The sequence below is a fragment of the Choloepus didactylus genome, chromosome 20, assembly GCF_015220235.1.
Source record: "Choloepus didactylus isolate mChoDid1 chromosome 20, mChoDid1.pri, whole genome shotgun sequence".
Lineage (NCBI taxonomy): Eukaryota > Metazoa > Chordata > Mammalia > Pilosa > Megalonychidae > Choloepus > Choloepus didactylus.
Window position 1 is genome coordinate 15,676,491 of NC_051326.1, and position 19,972 is coordinate 15,696,462.

The 19,972-nt window shown below is 56.2% G+C and overlaps 1 protein-coding gene and 1 pseudogene across 1 annotated transcript; one reads left to right on the forward strand and one right to left on the reverse strand.

The window, feature by feature from the left end:
- Positions 1 to 6,664: 6,664 nt before the first annotated feature.
- On the reverse strand, positions 6,665 to 15,045 carry SLC30A3 (solute carrier family 30 member 3). Its single transcript, XM_037812940.1, has 8 exons — positions 14,808 to 15,045; positions 10,521 to 10,702; positions 9,992 to 10,138; positions 9,758 to 9,911; positions 9,025 to 9,223; positions 8,680 to 8,785; positions 8,391 to 8,525; positions 6,665 to 7,495 (listed from the first exon to the last, which is right to left on the reverse strand). Exons 1-8 carry the CDS (start codon positions 14,900 to 14,902, stop codon positions 7,347 to 7,349), a joined length of 1,167 nt encoding a protein of 388 aa, XP_037668868.1. The 5' UTR covers positions 14,903 to 15,045; the 3' UTR covers positions 6,665 to 7,346.
- On the forward strand, positions 10,878 to 11,985 carry LOC119516946 (annotated as a pseudogene).
- Positions 15,046 to 19,972: the final 4,927 nt, after the last annotated feature.

Sequence of the window (19,972 nt, forward strand, 5' to 3'; positions counted from 1 at the left end):
TTTCTTCAGTGGTAACAACTGTACCATACCAGTGCAGGGTGTTAACAGGGTGATAGAGAAGAACCCTGTATTTTATGCATGATTGTTCTGTCAACTCACAACTTCTTTCAAAAAAAGAGCTGTTAATATGCCAGGGATAGGAAAAGAACTGGTGTCTTGAAAACACTGTGAGCAGGAGCTTTATACATAGTCTCGTTTAATCTCACACCAACCGTACAACCATCTTCCAGATGAAACACTCAGGGAAGGTACTGGGTGATTTGTCCAAAGTGTAGCAGAGTCCTACACTATTCCAGAGCAATCTCAGACCCACCCCTCCTGCTCAGGCCATCCAGAACTAGTGGGGGAAGAAGCCTAAGGTAGAACTGTCCTTTGGAAAAGGAGTCCATAGGTAGGAGGAATGCAGAGGCCTCCTGGACTCGGGGTTTGGGCTGGTGGCTTGAGGAAGGGGGTAGTCTGGGAGGCTGAGGAACCCATGAAGCACGTCCAGAACACAGGAGAGGAAAAAACGTGGGTGGCACAGGTACACAAAGGCCAGGCCAAGAGGCTTGGGATTGGAGGATTCCAGCAGAGATGTTCATCCATGACCGCAGGCACCGGAGTTGAGCAGGACTGGGCACCACACCATCCACTCTGGGGAACTGAGACCTCCCTGCTGACACGGAAGCTCCAGGCTTTGCAGACCCTTGTCCTGATGGCTGCTTGGGCAGGTGCCCAGAGGGCTCTGTTGGTTGGGAATGAGCACATCACTTACAGAATGCTTTCACTCCTTTCTAGAGCTTCAGTTTCCCTTTTTAAGCTGTTGAAACAAGTCAGACTGTTTTCTCAAGTACTCCTGAGTACTTGGGAATCTGTCGCACACAGATTCCCACAGAGCTTGGAGATGGCCTTGTCGTCAAGTAGCAGAAGCGGTGTTTGCTGCCAAGCGGTGGGAGGTGTTCCCGCCTGATCCTTTCTTTGGCTCTTCTCATCATAACACAGTTCTAAGTGGAATAAACATCTTCCCCCTACGACCAGAGACTAGAACTTATTACATTGGGAAATAAAATTTAAAACTATCAGTAAAGAAACAAAAACAGTCCTTTAATCAAATATGCCCAGGTCTAAGCCTGTTCCATATCCATTGAGAACCAACTCCGTTTGCTCCGTGTGGTGGTCATTAACCATAAAAAGTTTAAGAAAAAGTTTCTGGGGCTCTTTTCTGAGATACTTAAGAGACTTGATTTTTTTTTTTTTTTTTTTTAACAAACCCTGAACATAGCTCTGATTATGTGCCAAGAACTGTTCTAAGCAGTTTATAAATATTAATATTCTTTTGACTTTTACTTTTGAATGAGCCTTTTAAGTATATTCCCCCTGTGCAAAAGAAATCTGACCTAATGTGTTTATCATTATCAGCTCTGCATTGTCTACCCTACTGAAGAAGACTCTCCTCAAAACGGGGAGTCCACTTTGAGCGTGGCCACCTGCACCCACTCCCTGCCTCGCGTCACTAACCAGCAGGGGCCCTGAGCACACTGCTGCACCCCAGGGTTCTACGTTGAAAGTGCCAGATTAGCAGTTGCCTGTGTAAAATTGCTGGGCTCCTGTAAGTCGTACCAATATCCCCGTAGACCGTGGGAAGACATTGGCTGTTGGAGGTGTGGAGCAGAGAATGAGTGATGAGGGAAGACCCGTCTGGCAGAGGTCTCTGGAGGAAAGCAGCCATTCCACCATCAGGGAGGCCACTTAGGAAGTTGTCGCAGTAAATGGCAGGTGACAGATGAAGAGGGCCTGCTCCTTGGTGGTAGATGAGGAGATGGAAATGGATGTGGTTCCAAGATACAATGGAGACAGAGGAGTGAAAATGACTCCATGGTGTGGGACCTTGAAATTGGGAGAATAAGGACTGCAGAAGATGGACCAGAAAGCAAGTTTGGGGTAGGGGAGGATGGATTCCGATTGGGCATGAGACGTTTTACCTGCTGTGGGGCCTCTATATGGTGATGCCATGCAGGTGCTAGAGTTGGGGGGTTGGACAAGGTGTGACAGAGTTAAAGCTGTGATAATGTAAGTGCCATCAGAGCAGGGACTTTAGCTGCTGACCTAGACCAGTGCCTGACACAGTAGGAACACAAGCATTTGTTGAAGGGATCCTTGACATAAAGTTAATTAAAATGCCCCACATCGGTTCACCGAGGAGTGGGAGCAAGAAGAAATGAGCAGAGGGCTGAGACCTGAACCTCATGGTGGAAGGAGAACTCAAGGGAGCCCTGGAAGGGGGGTGGGGGTGGGAGAAGGTGTCAGTCGAGCCATGTCTTGCAAAGCCCAGGGTAAGGACTTTGGATTGGCACAGTGGTTCAGACTGACATTCAGTGGTGGTGAGGTGGGCACCAGGTTTCCTGGGCTCAGGGACTCTTTAGAAGCTGAGGTCATTTGCCAAGAAGCAAGGAAAAAAAGAAATGCTGACATGAGACCTGACAGCATCTAGAAAAGTTTGGGAAAGCTGCATTGAATCTGCAGGAGACCAATAAAAGGGTCACCGAGCAGGGACCCAGGGGGAGCTGGACCTCTTGGATTGTGGTGGGATTGGGTAGAGCCATGTCTGGGGGCAGGGGCCTGGAGAGGCATCACCCACCCGAGGACTTTAGGTCTATAAATTACCTCCTTCAGAGGCCCTTAAATAGTTACCATCAAATGCTGCGAATTTATCTCTAGAAGTCAGGGGAGCTTTTGCAGGGGATGGACCACTGACTCCACTTCCACCTGGTTCCTCCTTACTGAGCCTTTAGTCTGCCCCAGGCTATGAGCTGGGGGTGGGGGTGGGGGGATGGCATGAGGAAACAGCGCCTTTCTTCAAGGAGCACAGTCTGGAGGCCCTTCACCGCCATCCTTGCCCCTCCGGGGAGACCTGTGTCACTGAGTCCCAACCCCAGCCCTGCTCTGGTACAGCAGCAGGAGGGACAGAGGGCAGCAGGGAGGAAATCTCTGGGCAGACTTCCCAGCCAGGGATCAGCAAGCTTGCTGTCATAGGCTCTGAAACCTGCTTATTTTGGTAAGCTTTGCTGTCTTTTGTATTTTCTGGGTCCGGTTCCCTTTTGTTTCTGCCTAGCCTTTTGGCTACACTCCTTAAAAAATGTACAGTCCGTCTTGGTTGAACCAAAGGGAATGAGAAAATGCAGTTTAGTGATAAAGCTACTTAGGTCAAAGAAAGTTGCACAGTAAACGCTGGGACCAGGTGCAGTGGCCCAACACCAAACAGGAGAGGAAAACTCAGAGGGGTGCTCCCAGAGCCCATTGCTGCAGTTCTTTGCTCCCCTGGTCCGGCCAGGAGGCTGCAGCCTTTCCCTGCGAGGGTCCAAGCTAAGCGTGTAGCTCTAAGCTAGGGCGGGTAAGCTGCTGACAGTTGTGCTTTCCTCCTCCCCAGCCAGGGGGCATCTGCTTAGGAACCTGCCAGGGAGTCTTCCTGGGGGAGGGAGTTTGGGTGCAGGGCCGTGAGGTGTGTCCTTCCCAGGGTGGCCGCTCTGGGCTCTAGACGGGTGCCAAGTGCCAGAGGGTCAGCATGGGGGAGACACGTGCTCCCAGTGAGCTTCTCCCGGCACGGGGCTGCTTCATGGAGCCGCAGGACGCTGCAGGCAGAGCAGGTGAGGGCGGTGGGTGGAAGGAGGGCGGCACAGGCTGTGGCCGCCCGGGGCCCCCTTCCTACTCCAGTCCTGGCGACAGGGCCCACTTTGTCTGTGGGATCATTTGCAATCACAGCTGCATCTGCAACCTCAGGCTCCGCCCCAGGGGGGCTGGGAACTGCTAGCCCCCCTCGGGAGGTCTGGACCAGGTGCTGGGGTTCAGACCAGGGACGGGGTGGGGGTGGGGGTGGGGGACCTGGGAACTCCCAGAGTTGGAGAAAGAGAGGTTGGAGGGCTGGGGGTGAAGGGTCCTTCAACTCATAAGGAAACTCCCTGGATACAGTCCTCCACAGACAAGGAGCCGGGGCTGGGGGCTGGGGTCGTCCCCTCCTGACCTGGGTTGTCAGAGTCCCTCCAGAGCCTTCTGGCTGCCTCTGGCTGCTTCCGGGGCGCGGGCCTGGGAGGGGTGGGCACCATTCCTGCTCTGACAGTCTGGCTCCCAGCAGCCGGGGGGTCCCACAACCCCTGCTTCCCCTGCCTGCAACTGAGGGTGGGGGGCATGGCTTTGTCATCTGCCCCACCCCTGGGACCTGGGGCCTCGCCTCTCAGCCCGGGACACCCCCCATCCCTGGCAGCCTCTGCAGCGGCCGCTCCCCAGCCCATGCCTTCCCCTCGGGTCGGGTCTTTCACTTGGATGCGCTCCAGGACGCTCTGTCGGCACAACAGACCTGTCTGTCCTGTACTCTTCTCCAGCTCATCCTCCGTGGACGCCGCCGGTCCCGGCCTCGCCCCTCCGCTCTTCTCCGAGTTAATCGGCCGTGCAAGGAGCTGCCACCCAGCCGATGGATGGGCCTCCCCGCCGGCCTCCCCTCCCCAGTTCTCTGCCCCTCACTTCCCACACCCCCATGTTTTATAGCCAGGGAAGGACACCCAGGGGAAGGGATTTCTGGATAAGGAAGGGGAGGAGCTGGGTCGGGGGACATGCTTCTACAGATGAGGGTTCCTGGGGCTTCCACGAGGATGCTGTGTGCATGAGCACCCCAGGCCGCCTTTCCTCTGCCTCCCCGTCCTTCTCTGGCCCTGACAGCAGTGCCTGAAGGCGGGCAGAGGGCAGGGTGGCCTGGAGAGAGGCCCTGGGACTTGTGTGGCCAGAACCAGTTGCCTCTCAGCTCTGGCAGTGAGCAGGGCAGGTAAAGCCTCAGTGGCCCGTCCGGGCAGTGCAGGAAACACTCGTTGCAAGTGTGAGCTCCAAGGCTGTCAGTTCCCGGCCTGGCGGCCAGGCTGAGACCTCCTGTTCCCCTGGAATCTCTCCCCTGCCTCAGGACTCATCCCAACAGCTGGCCCTTCAGGACATGTCCTCTAAACGCCAGGCACATCCCTATTTCATGCAATCCCTGTTTTTGCAATAAGAAAACGGAGATGCAGGGAGGTTAACTATGGCCAGAGAAGAAGGGTAGAAGGCAGAACCATGAACTGACTCCAGAGCCCCAGCCTCGGGTGTGCCAGGGGTGCCAGGCGGCAGGGGAAGGAGCTGGGAAACTCAATGTGCACAAGCTTCAGAGGGGCCTGGAGTGGGAGTCAGAGCCTCAGCTCTGGTCCTGGCCCCGTCCCTTGCTGGAGAACCTTGGGGACGTCCCTTTCCCTCTCTGAGCCTTGGCTTCTTCTTCCTCAGTTGCAGGTGGGCAGGGCAGGGGAAGGGCAGGATGCTTTGAGGTCTCTTCCTGCCTGGAACAGCCCATTCCCTCTCCTGGACTTCCAGGCCAGGGCTGCAGCTGGAAGCCCTCCTTGTCCCCACCCTCTTTCCCTCTCTCTACTTCCCTGCTCTTCCCCACCCTCAGCCGGTCACTTGGGGCCTGTAATCAATGAGACGTAAAATGAGAAAGTCCGGGAACTAGCAAAGCATGGAGAGCAGCTGGGGCAGCCCTGCAAGGGGGCTGGCTGGCCCTCCACCCAGCCTGGCCTCCCAGGCCCAGCCCAGGGGCTCCCAGCTAGAGGGCAGAGTGAGGCCCATTCTCAACCAGTGCAAAGGCCTCACCTTAGAAAAAAGAATGAAACCTATGTGTATTGACTTGGAAAGATGTGTCCAGGAGGTATGACTGAGTCATAAAAGCAGGCTGCTGGATCTTATCCATCAAACGACCCCATTCAGGCTGCTACACGGAAGTGCAGTTGCACAAAGGTGAGGGGAGATTCTTGCGTGCAAACTGCAGTTACCTCTGGAGTAGGATTATAGGGGAAATATTTGCTTTCTACTTTAGATATGTTTTCTCTATTGGACTCTTAAATATATATACTGCTTTTTATAATTTTTTAAAAAGATAATTTTATAGTAACAATATTTCTACCATGGTGGGAAAGGCCTTACAGAAATGCTGCTGTTACAGGTGTGCATGGGTTAAGGAAAACGCTCGGTGTCTTGGCTTTGGACGGGAAGACCAGTTAACTCCTGCTCATCCAAAGCACTTGATCTAAAATCAAAGCCCAGAGTTTGATTTTTTAAAAGGAGAAAATCCACAGTCCCTTCATGAGACGGGTTTCTAAAACATTTAGTCAAATACATGGTCCTTGAAACAAAGGGGTGTTATGGTGAGAGGGGTCCTCTCCACTCAGGCCTGGCTGCTGTCGGGGCAGTTGGGGCTGAGGGCTCCCGGCCCCTGGGTACTCCACACGGCATGAGAACCAAGCCCACAGTGGCACTGGGGGTCCGACCTCTCTCCCCAAGAGAGACCTAGCTCTCCTCCAAGCAGCTCCTGAGGGCCCCCAGGACACCTTGGCTCCTGGCTTTCCAGATTTCTCCTGCAACCAACAGGGCACAGGGACACTCCTCAGCTGAGGATGGTGTAGAGCCGGAACATCCCTTCTCCTTTTGCCCTGGGCTTGAGCAAGCTGCAAATCAGGGGAGGCTGGAGAAGGGGACTGGTAGGTTTCAGCCTCCGTCTGAATGGCTCTTTGAGGGTGGAGAGGGTGGAGGGGCTCGGAGGGGACCACGGGGCTGTGCAAGGTGGCTCCAGCTGAGGGCTTCTGTCAGTGCCCGAATGACCAATTCCATTTTCCCTCCCAAGGAGTCAGCACAGAGTCGGACACAAGTTTATTGGTGGAACTGCTGTGGAGTCCTCCCTCTCTCTGGGAAAGCCGAGGGCACAGCACCAACAGAGGGATGGACAGACAGACCCCCAATGGACACATGGATGGTGCAGACTCAGAGACCAGAGCACAGCCACACAGGCACAGAGACACACAGGCCACAGCACCACGAAACACACGCATGCACAGACACAAAATCCACAGGGCTAGAACACACGGACAAAGTGCAGGCTTTGGGGCCCCTGCATAGACAGAGGGAGGGCCATGTGGGGAGGGGGCCCCACTGCCCTCCCCGGCCCAGGCACACCAACAGCACAGAGACAGGCAGATGCCCACTGCCGGCTGGCTTGCTGCATGGACAGGTGTACGGAAAGGGGGCCCGCGGCTCTGCAGAGCAGGGGGAGCAGAGACCAGGGGGCCCCTACAACCCCACTCCCCATGCCGAGGCCCAGGACACCCCTGCATCCCATTCAGCCTGGACTTCCGCCACCACTGTCCCCATGCTTCAGTCCCACCCACTGGGGCTGGGATGCTTGGCAGGTGGAAGGAGGGGGAAAGTAAAGGGACCCAGCTCCCACCCTTCTCCGAGAGCAGGGAGGCAGGTGCCCAGAGCCCACGGCTGAGACTGGGCCTGGCAGTGGGGCGGGCGCAGGCCACGGCTCAAGCTTGGGGGGGCTCCCGGCAGCGCAGGCACTGGGCCATCTCGGGCCGGTACTGCTCCACCTGCAGCGTGCAGCTGGAGAATCCAAACCGGGAGGAGAGCCGGGACGAGGCTTCCGCCAGGACAGCTTCGGGGTCGGCCGTCGCGTCTGTGGGAGAGCGATAAGGGGGTGGCGTCATCCCCTGGGAGTCAGCACCAGGCAGGGGCCGAGATAAGACCGGCGACTGCAGGAGCCCGGAGGAGGGGGCTGTGCAGCATTAACGGCTTGAATGGGGGGCTCCATTTTCTTTGTCTTGTGTGAACAGCACAAAAACACCACAGAAACTGCTGGAGAGATTCACCCCTAATTGACCATGTGAACACACTGAACGGTTCTTATTTTTCTCTTCTCCTCTGCTGAGTATCAACGCTCAGCTATCTATTTCAGCAGCAAGACCACCCGGTTTTCAAGAACAATCCAGATGTTAAATATTCTGTCCTGTCCCGTGCTCCCACTAGAATTACCATCAAACACCCCACAATATTATAATATTTCTGGCACTCAAATTGCATGTTTCTGATTGCTTCCTGCATCTGGATGAAACTCAAAAATCCTTTGTCAACTCATGAGTCACCATATATATTTTTAATAGCTGAATCATAATATAGCTATAATTTTACATTCAGGTTTTTCTCCAAGCGTTATACCATAACCATTTCTGCTGGTCGCCACACAATCTCCACAATCATCATTTTAATCATCCCGTGATGTTCCACAGAGTGGAGCTGCCCTATGTTCCTCATGGTGCCCTGTCACTAGCCCTGAGGGTCCTGGGGCTCTTTTGTGGGGCTGCTGACTCACTGCCCTGCTCCAGGGAGAGTGAAGCCCCCCCAGAGCATCCAGGCTGGCTTCCTCGTCCCCAGCAATCGTTTTTGTGTCTGGCGAGGGGTGAGGAGGACTGAAACCATCCTGGCCATTCATACTGTCCATGCTGGGGGGCAAGGGAGGGAAACAGGGAGATGTGTTTCCAGGAAGGAGCTGGCTGGGACCAGTGTGGACTCACCTATAGCCAGGTGTGCGGAGACAACGTGGTAGGTGAGCGTCAGGGCCCACAGGTGCAGCTCATGGGTTGCCCGGACTCCTGGCACCGACAGCAGGGTGTCCCTCACGGGCTCAAAGCCCACACTGCGGGGGGCACCTGCAACCAGCACCCGCCGGCTTTACTGCCAGTGCTGTGCCCCCCACCTGGTATCGCTCATCCCAGGCTCCCCAAATCCACCCTTGGCCCGATTCCTCCTTCCAGATAGGCCCCAAGACTCAGCCTGTGTGGGGGAGCAGGGTGCCTGACTCGCCTTCCATGAGGACCCGAAGAACATCCCGGAGGGTGGGGGCCGTGGAGCCCAGGGCACAGATGGAGAAGAGGAAGGTGCTGATGGGGTCGGCCGCCTTGTACTGAGGCTGTGGAGGGAGAGGTCACTGAACCCAGCACCAGGGGCCTTTAAGTGGAAGGTCCAGGGCCATCCAGAACCAACCGGACCAGGGAGGCCCACGATCCCTGCCAGGGGGAAAGGGAACCCAACCCAGGGCCTGGGGTGTTGGGGAGCTGGCAGCTGGAGTGAGGGGCAGGAGGCTGGGGGTCCTGGGGAGTAGGGGGCTGGAATCCAGGGGGAGGCTGGGGAGGCCCCCATGGACAGTACCTTGAAGTAGATGAGTATGGAGGCGGCCAGCACCCCAAGGCTCTGCAGGAGGTCCCCCAGCACGTGCACAAAGGCTGCCCGGACACTGGTGTTCCCCAGGGGCAGGGGATCCCCGGGCCCCTCCTCCAGCGGCGCATACTCTGCCCCCCGAGACCCGTGGCTGTGTGGGGGCCCAGCCTGGTGCAGCACGAAGGCCATTCTGAGGGGGGAGCAGAGCGGCTCAGCCCAGGCAGCCGGTTCCCAGCCCAGCCCGGCCTCCTCCTTCTCAGCTCCCCAGCAGCCCTTTGTCCACCTGTTAAATGGCAAATAATGCAGCCTAGGGGGGAGAATGCTGGCCTCGGTGCCAGGAGACCTGGATTCAAATCTTGCCCTGCCACTACTAATAGCGATGTGACTCGCGCGAGGCACCCTGTCACCTCTGTGGACAGATTTCATTAACTGTAAAGTAGGGGTAGTGCCACCTACCGCCAGGGGGCGCGCTGGGGTTGACCTGAGAGGACCCTGGTCAAAGCCCGGGGCTGGCACACAGCAGGCCCTGCACAAATGCCCATGCACTCTGAAGCGTGGCTGTCTCTCCCAGTCCCCTTCTTGGGCACATCCCCAGCAGGCAGTGGGGAACTGTGCGTGCAAATGTGCGGTCTCCTGGTGGGCAGCGGGAAGCCAGCTCTCCTGTCCTGGAGCAGGATGCCTGGCCCCGGGACCCACAGGGTGCCAGCTCCGCCCCGGGACGTACAGCAGGTTGGCGCAGACGGCGATGCTGGCAGTCAGCAGCATGGCGCCCCCCTCGATGTGGTAGTCGCTGTGCAGCAGGCGGATGAAGGCGAGGTACAGGAGGATGCCGGTGACCATCCAGAGGGAGACCACGGAGGCCAAGGCCCCCAGGGTCTCTGCACGGGGAGACAAGCCGTCAGGGGCCTGCCCGGGAGCCCGAGAGCTGCCCCCGGCGAGACGGGAGGCTGGGCCTTACCTGAGCGGTGCCAGCCAAAGGTCATGGTGCGGGTGGCCGGGCGGGTGGAGAGCCAGAGGGAGAAGAGGCTGCCCATCATGCTGCCCACGTCCGCCAGCAGGTGGGCCGCGTCGGTCATGATAGCCAGGCTGTGCGCCAGGTACCCACCTGCAGGGCAGGTCCGTCGAGAATGGATGAGTCTTGTGGGGACGAGACTGGGGGATATACACCGAAATGGGAACTGTGGGCCCCTCTGGTGACCGGATTACAGGTCACTCATCTACATTTCTAGTATTTCTACAGTGGCATATTTCATTTTAGTAACAGGAAAAAATGGTTTTTAAAAGACCAGTTCATCCCAAAAAGCCAGCATTGTGCTGAACCCGGCCTTGCCCTGAATGCCCCTCAGGGCTCTGCTCCTCTCCCGCCCACACTCTGAGTCCTGGGTCCTCTCCAGGGCACCCAGCTTTCCCCACCCCGGCATCTCCACCCAAGAACCTGCCTGGTGGAGAGTGGGGAGGGCGGCCCAGGAAGCTGCCCTCCCACTTACCGACCACCTCCCCGGCCATGAAGACGCAGCACACAGCACAGGCCGCACACAGCTGCCTCCGCGCCTGCAGCCTCTCAGGGGTGAGGCCGGGCTGCGGCAGGGGGTCCCTGTGGCAGGGGTGGAAGGGCAGCTCCACAGGTGCCGGCTCCTCAGGGAGAGGCTCTGAGGGCCCTGTGAAGAGACTGAGGCGAGCAGCAGGGTTCAAGCTGGGGCCCGGCCCACGGGCTGGCCTGCTCCCCACTCCCAGGCCCCCCGCACCCCAGAATGGCCTCCATCAGCTGCGCCCCCTCTTGCTCCTTCCCCAGGCCTGCTCACACCCAGGAACCTTGTGGACAGAGGGCCACGGGAGATACGGGGATGAAAGGGACAGCTCGGACCCCAGTGTCCCCTTCCCTTCCAGCCACAGCCTTCTAGACTGTCTAGTCCAACACCTCATTAAAGAAATGAGAAGTGTGAGCCTTAGAGAGGGAAGGACTTAGAGAGGTAAGGACTTGTTGGGGTAACATGGGGCATTGCCAGGACTAAAACCCCACCAGATTAATTCCTTATGACAGACACAAGGGATACAAAAGGAGCAGACATCCTTTCCACCTCTGGGAGCTTTCAGTGAACAAGACAAATGTGTACGTGAATCACTATGATCCATAGCAGAAGCTGACCACTGCCATTAGAGTCTCTTGACTTTCTCCCTTGTGCAGCCGCCCACGAGGCTGAAAGAAAAGAGGGAAACCCTGGCCCCTGCTGTCGTAATAAAGCAGGAGGCCCAGAAGGTAGTAAAACCTGTTTGAGAAAAAGCCCAAGGACTTTGGCAATGGACAGGACATCCAACCCAAAAGGGAACTCGCCTGCTTTGTCAAGTGGCCCTGCTACATCCACTGCAGTGGGAAAAGGCCATCCTCCAAAAGCAGCTGCAAGGGCCCCCCGCCACCAACCAGTTCACCTCGGTGGGCCTCGGACCACCTGATAGCTGTTCAACTACGTAAGCTGGCCTGGAAGTACAGACCAGGGACAAGGCAGGTGTGTGGGCCCAGGCTGAGGAGAAAGCAGCTGGCATGGGTGTCCCCATGAAGAGGCCACCTGACCCTCAGGCAGGGCTGAATACAGTCAGCACCTTGGTGGGAAACAAGAAGGCCCCACTGGTGAAGGCTGCACACGCCCTGGACCCCATCGAGCCGGCGGACTTCCTGCCTGCCTTGCTGCGTCAAACAGGGGCTTCCCTACCTTACCATCGAGGGACAGGCCAGACTGGGACATCCTGGCCACACCTGACGCCTTCACACAGGTTAGCCTGGAGAGCTAAGGAGCTCCGCCTAAGCTGCTGGAGGCTATTGGAACCAGTACCAAGGACAGATGTGATGGGATCTGTCCTCACAGGGGACACAAGGTCTTGGCTCCCAAATCTGTGGCTCGAATTGCCAAGCCAGAGAAGGCAAAGGCTAAAGAATTTGCCACTAAACTGGGTTAAATGTACACTGTTGACTTTTCTGTGTATAAAAAGAAAAGCTCTTCCTCAAAAAAAGCTCTCAGGGCTCAGAGGATGACAGGAGAGATGGATTTTAATGAGGAAATCAGGGAAAACACTGGAAGAGGTGACACATGAGAAGCTTGAAAGATGGGAAGGCTTTTGATAAAGATGAGGCGTACAGTGCCAGGCGACAGGAACGTGCAGTGAAGGTGACGGAAGGTGTGCAGTGGACTCTTAGCACATGACCTTGGCTTCAGTGTGGCCTCCCTTCCAGGTCCTGTGTCTTCCCTGGACAAGCAGCTGAAGCATGGCCCTTTAAGAGGGGAGTAGAATGTCGGGACCCAAAAAATCTGAGGTTCCTGGCACAGAGAACTGATGGCCAGATTCCAGAGCTGGGTTGTCAAGGAGAGGAGGGGGTGCAGGCTGCTGTGCTGGGGGTGGTGGTGGTAAGAGCCCTGGATTGGCAATCTGCCCTACACTAGCTGGACCTCGGTCTGACCATGAGCACCCAGCAGAGGCCACCTTAACTGCCCAGTGCCATAAGCCTTCCTCGACAAGTGAAAGGGGATGGGGGTCTCACCTGGGAATGCCAGAGGCTGAGCTCAGACTGAGCCTGAGGTCCATTTGGGCCCGGCTCTCACCTCCAATACCACCCAACTTGAACCCCAGCAAGGACAGAACTTTCCACACAATAAAAGTTTAAATAGAAAATTCAGTCCTAGAAATACGGAGGTGTGACAAGAATACCCATGAGTGAAAATGATGGCTCCAGATAGAAACGTGATCACAGTGGTAAAGTGGGAGGGGTGCCTGGGACCTTCTGATTGAAGGAAAGCTCTGCCAAGTGGGCAAATTGAGGTTTGAGGGGGGTCAGGAGACATTTGCTGCTTGTGGGGAAAATTCAAGGGCTGGTGGGTAGATTTCATTTCTTGAATCTCAAAAGCCCCTTCCGAGACTTAGAATCTGGGTGTGTATGATTCAGGGTATGTTTCCAGAGGTGATGGAGAGATGAGGGTGGCACTGAAACCCATCCCCACTCATTCAATGAGGTGTGCCATGCAGTGCACAGAGGACAAGCCCAGGCCCAGGAAGAGGCAGGTGCACAACAAATCACTAGCAAGGAGAGGCTGTGAGGGTCAAGAACAAAGGGCTTTGGTGGCCAAAGAGGGAGGGAGCAGCTTAATAGGGGTGGGGAGCTGTCACAGAGGAGATGTTGAAGGAGATGAGACCTGGGTGAAGGGTGCTCCAGACAGGTGGAATGTCTAAGTGTTGAGCCCGGACAAGGGCTCAAAGGAGCATGGGGAAAGATGCATGGATTGATTTAGCAAACATTTCCTGAGCTCTTTCCTGAGACGTCCTTGCTGACGTACTAGTCTGGGAGGAAGAAAGGAGAGGAGACGGAGGGGTCTAGAAGAGAACCAGGCCAGAGGCGCCTCTTTAGGAAAATGCCGCAGGATTTGGTGACTAATAGTCAGATGAGAAGAGGAGCTGGGGGTCAGAGACGTGAATATGAGGAGCAAACACACGCTGGGTAGCCTCGGAGCAGTGGACAAGACGCCTTCCCTGCCCGTGTAAGGCACGGTGCAGCCGGCCATCAAGGTAGCTGGCCATCAACAGGCTGCTCCCTTTTGTTCTGCATGAATTGGGCACTAAAGAAGCATCCTTTTCTTTGGGGAGAAAGGGTGTTTGGGGGTGGGGGGGACATTCTGTTTGAAGAGAAAGAAAGGCAGTTTTCTCTCTCTGGCCCTCTGAAACCACAAACAAACAACAAATAATATTGAATGGGGAGAGGAGAGAGGTAGGGCCTGGAGCCGAGTCCAAAGGATCTTTTGGAGATGCCAGGGCCAGGGCTGGAGCCCCGAAGCTGCCGGCATCTGCAGTCCCCTGCAGGACGGAGCCAGACGGGACGTCTTCCCTCCCTGCCGCTCACCTCCCCCATCCCATGCCCCTCCAGGTCTAAGGCCCCCACTCAGGGAAAGAGCGAGAAACACACGGAGGCACCACGTCAGAGACAAAGGGACAGGGGCTGGGAGAGAAACAAAGATTGGAAGAGGTGGGAAAAGAGAAAACGCCGGAGACCCCGTCAAATTCCGGAGACAAACGGACGGTCAGTCGACAGACAGAATAGCCGGTGGGGGTGGCCCGGGAGGGCCCGGCGCGGCCGCTCGGAGGGGCCGGGGGTGGCGGGAGCCGGCGGGCGCGCGGCGCGGGGGCCGGCGGCGCGGAGGCGGTTCTCCGGCCGCCCCCGGCCCGCTGTCCCGGCCGCTCGGCGCGCCTCATTTCACACCTCGCCGCCTCCGGCCCCGTCTGTGCCGAGCCGGGAATACCCCCGCCGCGCGCCCGCACCTGCTCCTCCTGGCCGCCTCCTCGCGTCCCCGGGGCCGCCCGTCCCCCAGGGGCCGGGAAGACCGGCAGCCGAGCCCAGGGACCCCTGGCGGGCCGCGGCTGGAGGGGGCGCCCCGAGCCCCGGCGCGCGCAGGGCAGGGCCGGGCGCCTTGGGCGCCCCGAGTTCCCGCCGCCGGGACCCTGGAGCCAGGCGGTCCTCGCGGCACCGGGCGCCGACTCCGGCCCGACGGAGGGGCAGCGGCTCCCGGGGCAGCCAGACGCGGCGGGGGCGGCGGCGGAGCCCCCAGAGCCGGGAGAAAACGGGGGTGGCGGGGACGCGGCGTGGCGTGGCGGGCTGGGCGCGTCGGGCGGGCTTGGGGGGGCGCGGGGCCGAGGTGGGCGCCGCGAAGCCGGGGGAGCCGCGGGGCGCTGGGGCGGCCGGCCGGGGGAGACACGGAAGGGGCCGATGGCAGCAGGGTGGCCCGGGTCTGTCCTACCTCTTCAAACGCAGGCCGCCGGCGCCGCCGCCGCGGTCCCGGGCGCTCACCAGGCGGGTGGCCTCCGTGCCCCCCGTGGCGGGAGACGGCTCCATGTCGCCGCTGCCCCGACCGTCCAGGCCCCGCCGCGGGAGGGAGAAGCGGGGCGGGCCCCGCACCCGGTCCGAGCGACCCGCAGACTCCCGGACTCCCCGCAGGGCCGCGGGGCCACCCGGGTGGAGGAAACTGCGGCGACTGTGGCGCCGGGAGCCCGAACTGCAGATCCCGCGGCCGCTGGAGCCCCGCCCCGCGTGGGGCGAGAGCCCCAGGCCCCGCCCCCAGGCTGCCCAGCCCCGCCCCCACGCCTAGGCCCCGCCCCCGGAGCCCCGCCCCGAGGGCCACAGCGCCATTTCCCGGCCCCGGAGCCCCGTTAGGGCGGCGGCAGCTCCGCCCCGGGTTCTAGAGAACGCCCCGTAGCCCCTCCCACTCGGAGGAGTAGCCCCGCCCCCGATTCTATGACCCGCCCTGTCCCCGTAGCTCCTCCCACCCGGCGGGCTAGCCCCGCCCCCCGGCTCCTGGAGTCTCAGGACCCTCGGATCAACCCTCCTCTCTCGCACGGCCCCGCCACCCCGTCACCTCCGGGCCAGCCCCCAAGCGGAGCGGAGGTGCGGATCCATGACCTAACTCGAGAGTCCCAGAAAGAACGTGGGGTGCGCGGTTATCTGACACATCCTGGAGACCTCGGGGGACTCCCGCCAGAAACCCCTCTGTGGAGAGGCTGAAGTCGCAAGTGGCGAGCAAAAACCCTGCTGCCTAACACTGTACTGCTAAGGATCATTTATTTGTGTACACGGACATACTGGTGACCAAAAGCTCCTTCAATACATCATCACCCCTGTTTTTCAGATGAGTGAACTGAGGCCCCAAGGAGAAGTGTCCAAGGTCATGCGGCGGGTAAAGAGGGGCCCCACCCCGGAGCCCCGCGCTCCTCTCCCCCCTGGGTCAGCGCCGCTCTGGCGCCGGAAAGGAGCGCGCGGCGGTCCTGTCACTCAGGAGCCGTGTGGGGCGGACGATCCGCGCCCACCTTTCTGGAGTCACAAGCCACATTTCGTGGAAGGAGGCTGCGGCCAGCTTGTCGCCAGGTGATTCTTTACCGCAGGCCCTGCAGCACCGTCCCGGGGCCTCGGCTCATTACAGCCCAGGGGAAGGGGTGACACAGCAAAGTCGGTCGCCGAAGCTGGAGTCGAAACTTCCAACGCTCCGGGATCTCCGCCCCTGGCACCTGGCGCCACCGTGGAATGAAAGGGGGGTGGGGTGGGGCCTGGATTGTGCGTTCTTCGCTGAGACAGTCTGTGAAGAGGAGGGTCCGTAGGAGGAGGGGAGAGTGCGCAAGGCTGGGAGGCGTGGAGGGTGGGAGTGGAGGCAAGAAACCCCTCATAACACACCAGGCGTCCAGAATTTAGGGTGCTGGGAATAGACACACTGACCCCCATGCTCCCAACATTGTTAGTCCAAACAATGGGACTGCGTGTGCACTTCCAAAACCCAAACCAAGCCACAGCCAAAAACAAAAAACGGAAACACGTGCCAGAGAGTGGTTGGAGCCGAGGGGGTTAACCTGGGAGAGCTTCGCGGAGGAGGTGAGGCTTAAACGGATTAGGCATGCTGGGCGGCGGGCTGCCTGTTCCGGCGGGGGAGCCTGCGGCTCGTGCCAAGATGTGCGGGCGATCTGTGCGAAGGGATGGTCCTGCGCGGTGCTGCGAGGCCGAGGGGAGGAAGCCGGAGTGTCCGCGCGTGCCCTCGGCCCACGCCGCGCGCCTGGCCGCCGCCAACCTGCCCTGGGTGCCCTCCGCCTACCCCCTGCCAAAAGGGTCACCCAGAGCCCACGCGGCCGAGGGGCGACGGGGCTGCGGGGGGGGGAGTGGCTTTCTCCCTCCAACCTCCCAAAGCCTTGAGGCGTGGGGCTGGAGGGGCCTTCTCTCCTTCCTCGGGTCCCAGGGAGGCAAACTGAGTCCGCAAGAAGGGAAGCCACCGGCCAAGGTCACCTTGTCGGTCCGTCTCAGAGCCGGGGAGGACCCCCTGTCCCCTGTCAGGGGCCTACGTCAGAGGCCCAGGCACCACCCCCGGCGCCGTCAGTTTTCGAAACTCCTCACAGCCAAGTCTGAGCGTCCCGGAGCTGGGGCGCGGAGGGAGCCCGCGCGCTCCAAAGCTGAGATGCGCAAGTCCCGCCAGAAGCTAGCGGAGAGTGGGCAGAAACCGCCCGGCCCTCCGCCGGGAAGGGGCTTTTTGGCACGCCTCGGCCGATGACGACAACAGGGGACACGATGATAACAATGGCTTCCTCCGGGATTTCCCTTCCCCAGCAGCCCGCGATTCGCGGACAGCAGCCCTGGGTGCCCGAGAGAGGGCGCAGACGCTGGCACGTGCCCGTCTCGCCACTGGCGGTGCGCGAACCAGAGGGGAGGGCGAGAGCGTCGGAGCGGAGGGGTGATCTGGCTGCCCCGCCGCGGCTCGTCTGGGGTGCGGGCCGAGGAACCAGCGGTCTCCGGAAGCCGAGGGCCCCCGCGGTGGGAAGACCAACAATTGCCTTCGCATGGAAATTTATGTAAGGAAAACCTGGCAGCAAACAGACTGTTGGCTGTTTCTAAAAATGCCATCATGGCCCTATGAAAATCTTTGCAAAGGGTCCCCTCGAAGGGCAGGCCTGAGGAAGGGGCTGCGCCTGAATGGGAAATTACGGTGGAGTCGGGTCGGCTCAGGTCGGGTGCCCTGGGCGAACTACAAATTCAACTTAAACTGAACCGCTTCTTCCTGTGATACACCTTGTTAGCCTAACCAGTGATTCATAGTGAACAAAACAGACAAGTTCCCTCCCCTCCTGGCTCTCTCTTGATTGCAAGTGTTTCCTCTTCTACAGTCCTCTGTTACTGATTTACCCACCTGCTCTTTTTTTTTTTTTAATTAGAGAAGTTGTGGGTTTACAGAACAATCATTCAGAATTCCCATATATCACCCTATTATTAATGCCTTGCATTGGTGTGGTATATATGTTACAAAGGATGAAAACACATTTTTATAATTGTACTATTAACAATCCATGGTTTAACTTAGGGTTCACTGTGTTGCACAACTTTATGGACTTTTTTTTCTTTTAATTTTATTCTAGTACCATATATACAACCTAACATTTCCCTTTTAACCACATACAAATATATAATTCAGTGCTGTTAACTATGCTCACAATGTTGTGCTACCATCACCACCACCCATTCCCAAAACTATTCCATCATCCCAAATAGAAATTGTACATTTTAAGCCTACACTCCCTATTCTCTACCCCCCACCCCACCCCCTGTAACCTATATTCTGCATTCTGATTCTGAGTTTTCTTATTCTGATTATTTCATAGCAGTGATATTATACAACATTTGTCCTTTTGTGTCTGGTTTATTTCACTCAACATGATGTCTTCATGGTTCATCCACATTCCTGCATGTATCAGAACTTCATTCTCTTTTACAGCTGAATGATATTCCATTGTATGTATATATCACATTTTGTTACTCATTCATCAGTTGATGGACACTTGGGTTGCTTCCATCTTTTGGCAATTGTGAATAATGCCTCTATGAACACTGGTGTGCAAATATCTGAGTCCCTGTTTTCAGTTCTTTGGAGTACCTACCTAGAAGTGGGATTTCTGAGTCATATAGTAATTCTATGCTTAACTGTCTGAGGAACTGCCAGACTGTCTTCCACAGTGGCTGCACCATTTTACATTCTCATCAACAATGAATGTGTGTTGCTATTTCTCCACATTCTCAGTAACATTTATTTTCTCTTGTTTTTTTTTAATAGTGGCCATTCTAGTGGGTGTGAAATGGTATCTTGTGGTTTTGATTTGCAGTTCCTTCTTGACTAATGATGCTGAACATCTTTTCCTGTGCTTTTTGGCTATTTGTATACTTCCTTTGGAGTAATGCCTATTCAAGTCTTTTGCCCATTTTAAAATTGGGTTGATTGTCTTCTTGTTGAATTGAAGGATTTCTTTATATATTCTGGATAATAAACACTTATTGGATATGGGGTTTCCAAACATTTTCTCCCATTCTGTAGGTTTGTCATTTTACTCTCATGATAATGTCCTTTGAGACACAAAAGTTAAAAAAAAAAATTTAAGTTTTATTCACACACTATACAATCCACCCAAAGTGTACAATCAATGGCTCTCAGTTTAATCACAGAGTTGTGCATTCATTACCATAATCAATTTTATAACATTTTCATTGCCCTCTTCCAAAAAAGTAAAGAAAAACCCTATAACCCTTATATCCCTCTATCTTTGACATGTAGCATTGATGTGGTACCTTTGTTGTAATTGATGAAAGAATATTAAAATATTTCTGTTAACTATAGTCCACAGTTTGCGTTAGGTTTATTTTTTCCAATATACTACTTCATTATTAATGCCTTGTAATAGTGACATACATTTGTTCTAGTTCAAAGAAGAACATTCTTTTATTTATACTATTAACCATATTCATCATCTACAACAGGGTTCACTATGTTATAAAGTCCCATTTTTCATCCTCTAGCTTTCCTTCTAGTGACATGCACAACACTAAATTTTCCCTTTCAGTCACAATCACACACACTATTCAGCACTGTTAATTACACTCACAATAATGTGCTACCATCTCCTCTTTACCAAACATTGACAATCAACCTTACTAAACATCCTGCACAAATTAAGCATCAGCTCCCCATTTTCCACCCTTGTTCTATCTCCTGGTAACCTATACTCTAGATATTAACTCCATGAGTTTGCTCATCATAATAATTAATTCATATTAGTAAGATCATACAATATTTGTCCTTTGGTGTCTGGCTTATTTCACTCAACATAATGTCCTCAGGGTTCACCAGTGTTGTCACATGCATCAGGACTTTATATCTTCTTACAGCTGAATCCATTGTATGTATATACCAAATTTTGCTTATCCATTCTTCTGTTGATGGACATTTGGGTTGTTTCCATCTTTTGGCAATTGTGAATAATGCCACTCTGAAGATCAGTGTGCAAATGTCTGTTCGCTTTCCTGCTTTCAGTTCTTCTGAGAATGTATCTAGTAGCAGGATTGCTGGATCATATGGCAGTTCTATATTTAGCTTCCTGAGCAACCTCC

What these genes read in the sequence shown, in the direction of transcription:
- SLC30A3 (XM_037812940.1), bottom strand. Translation starts at nt 14,902, where the DNA reads ATGGAGCCGTCTCCCGCCACGGGGGGCACGGAGGCCACCCGCCTGGTG. An exon ending in CATGGCCGGGGAGGTGGTCG is followed by an intron (nt 10,139 to 10,520) that starts GTAAGTGGGAGG and finishes CCTGCCCTGCAG; the next exon opens with GTGGGTACCTGGCGCACAGC. An exon ending in CTCCGCACACCTGGCTATAG is followed by an intron (nt 7,496 to 8,390) that starts GTGAGTCCACAC and finishes GCTCTCCCACAG; the next exon opens with ACGCGACGGCCGACCCCGAA.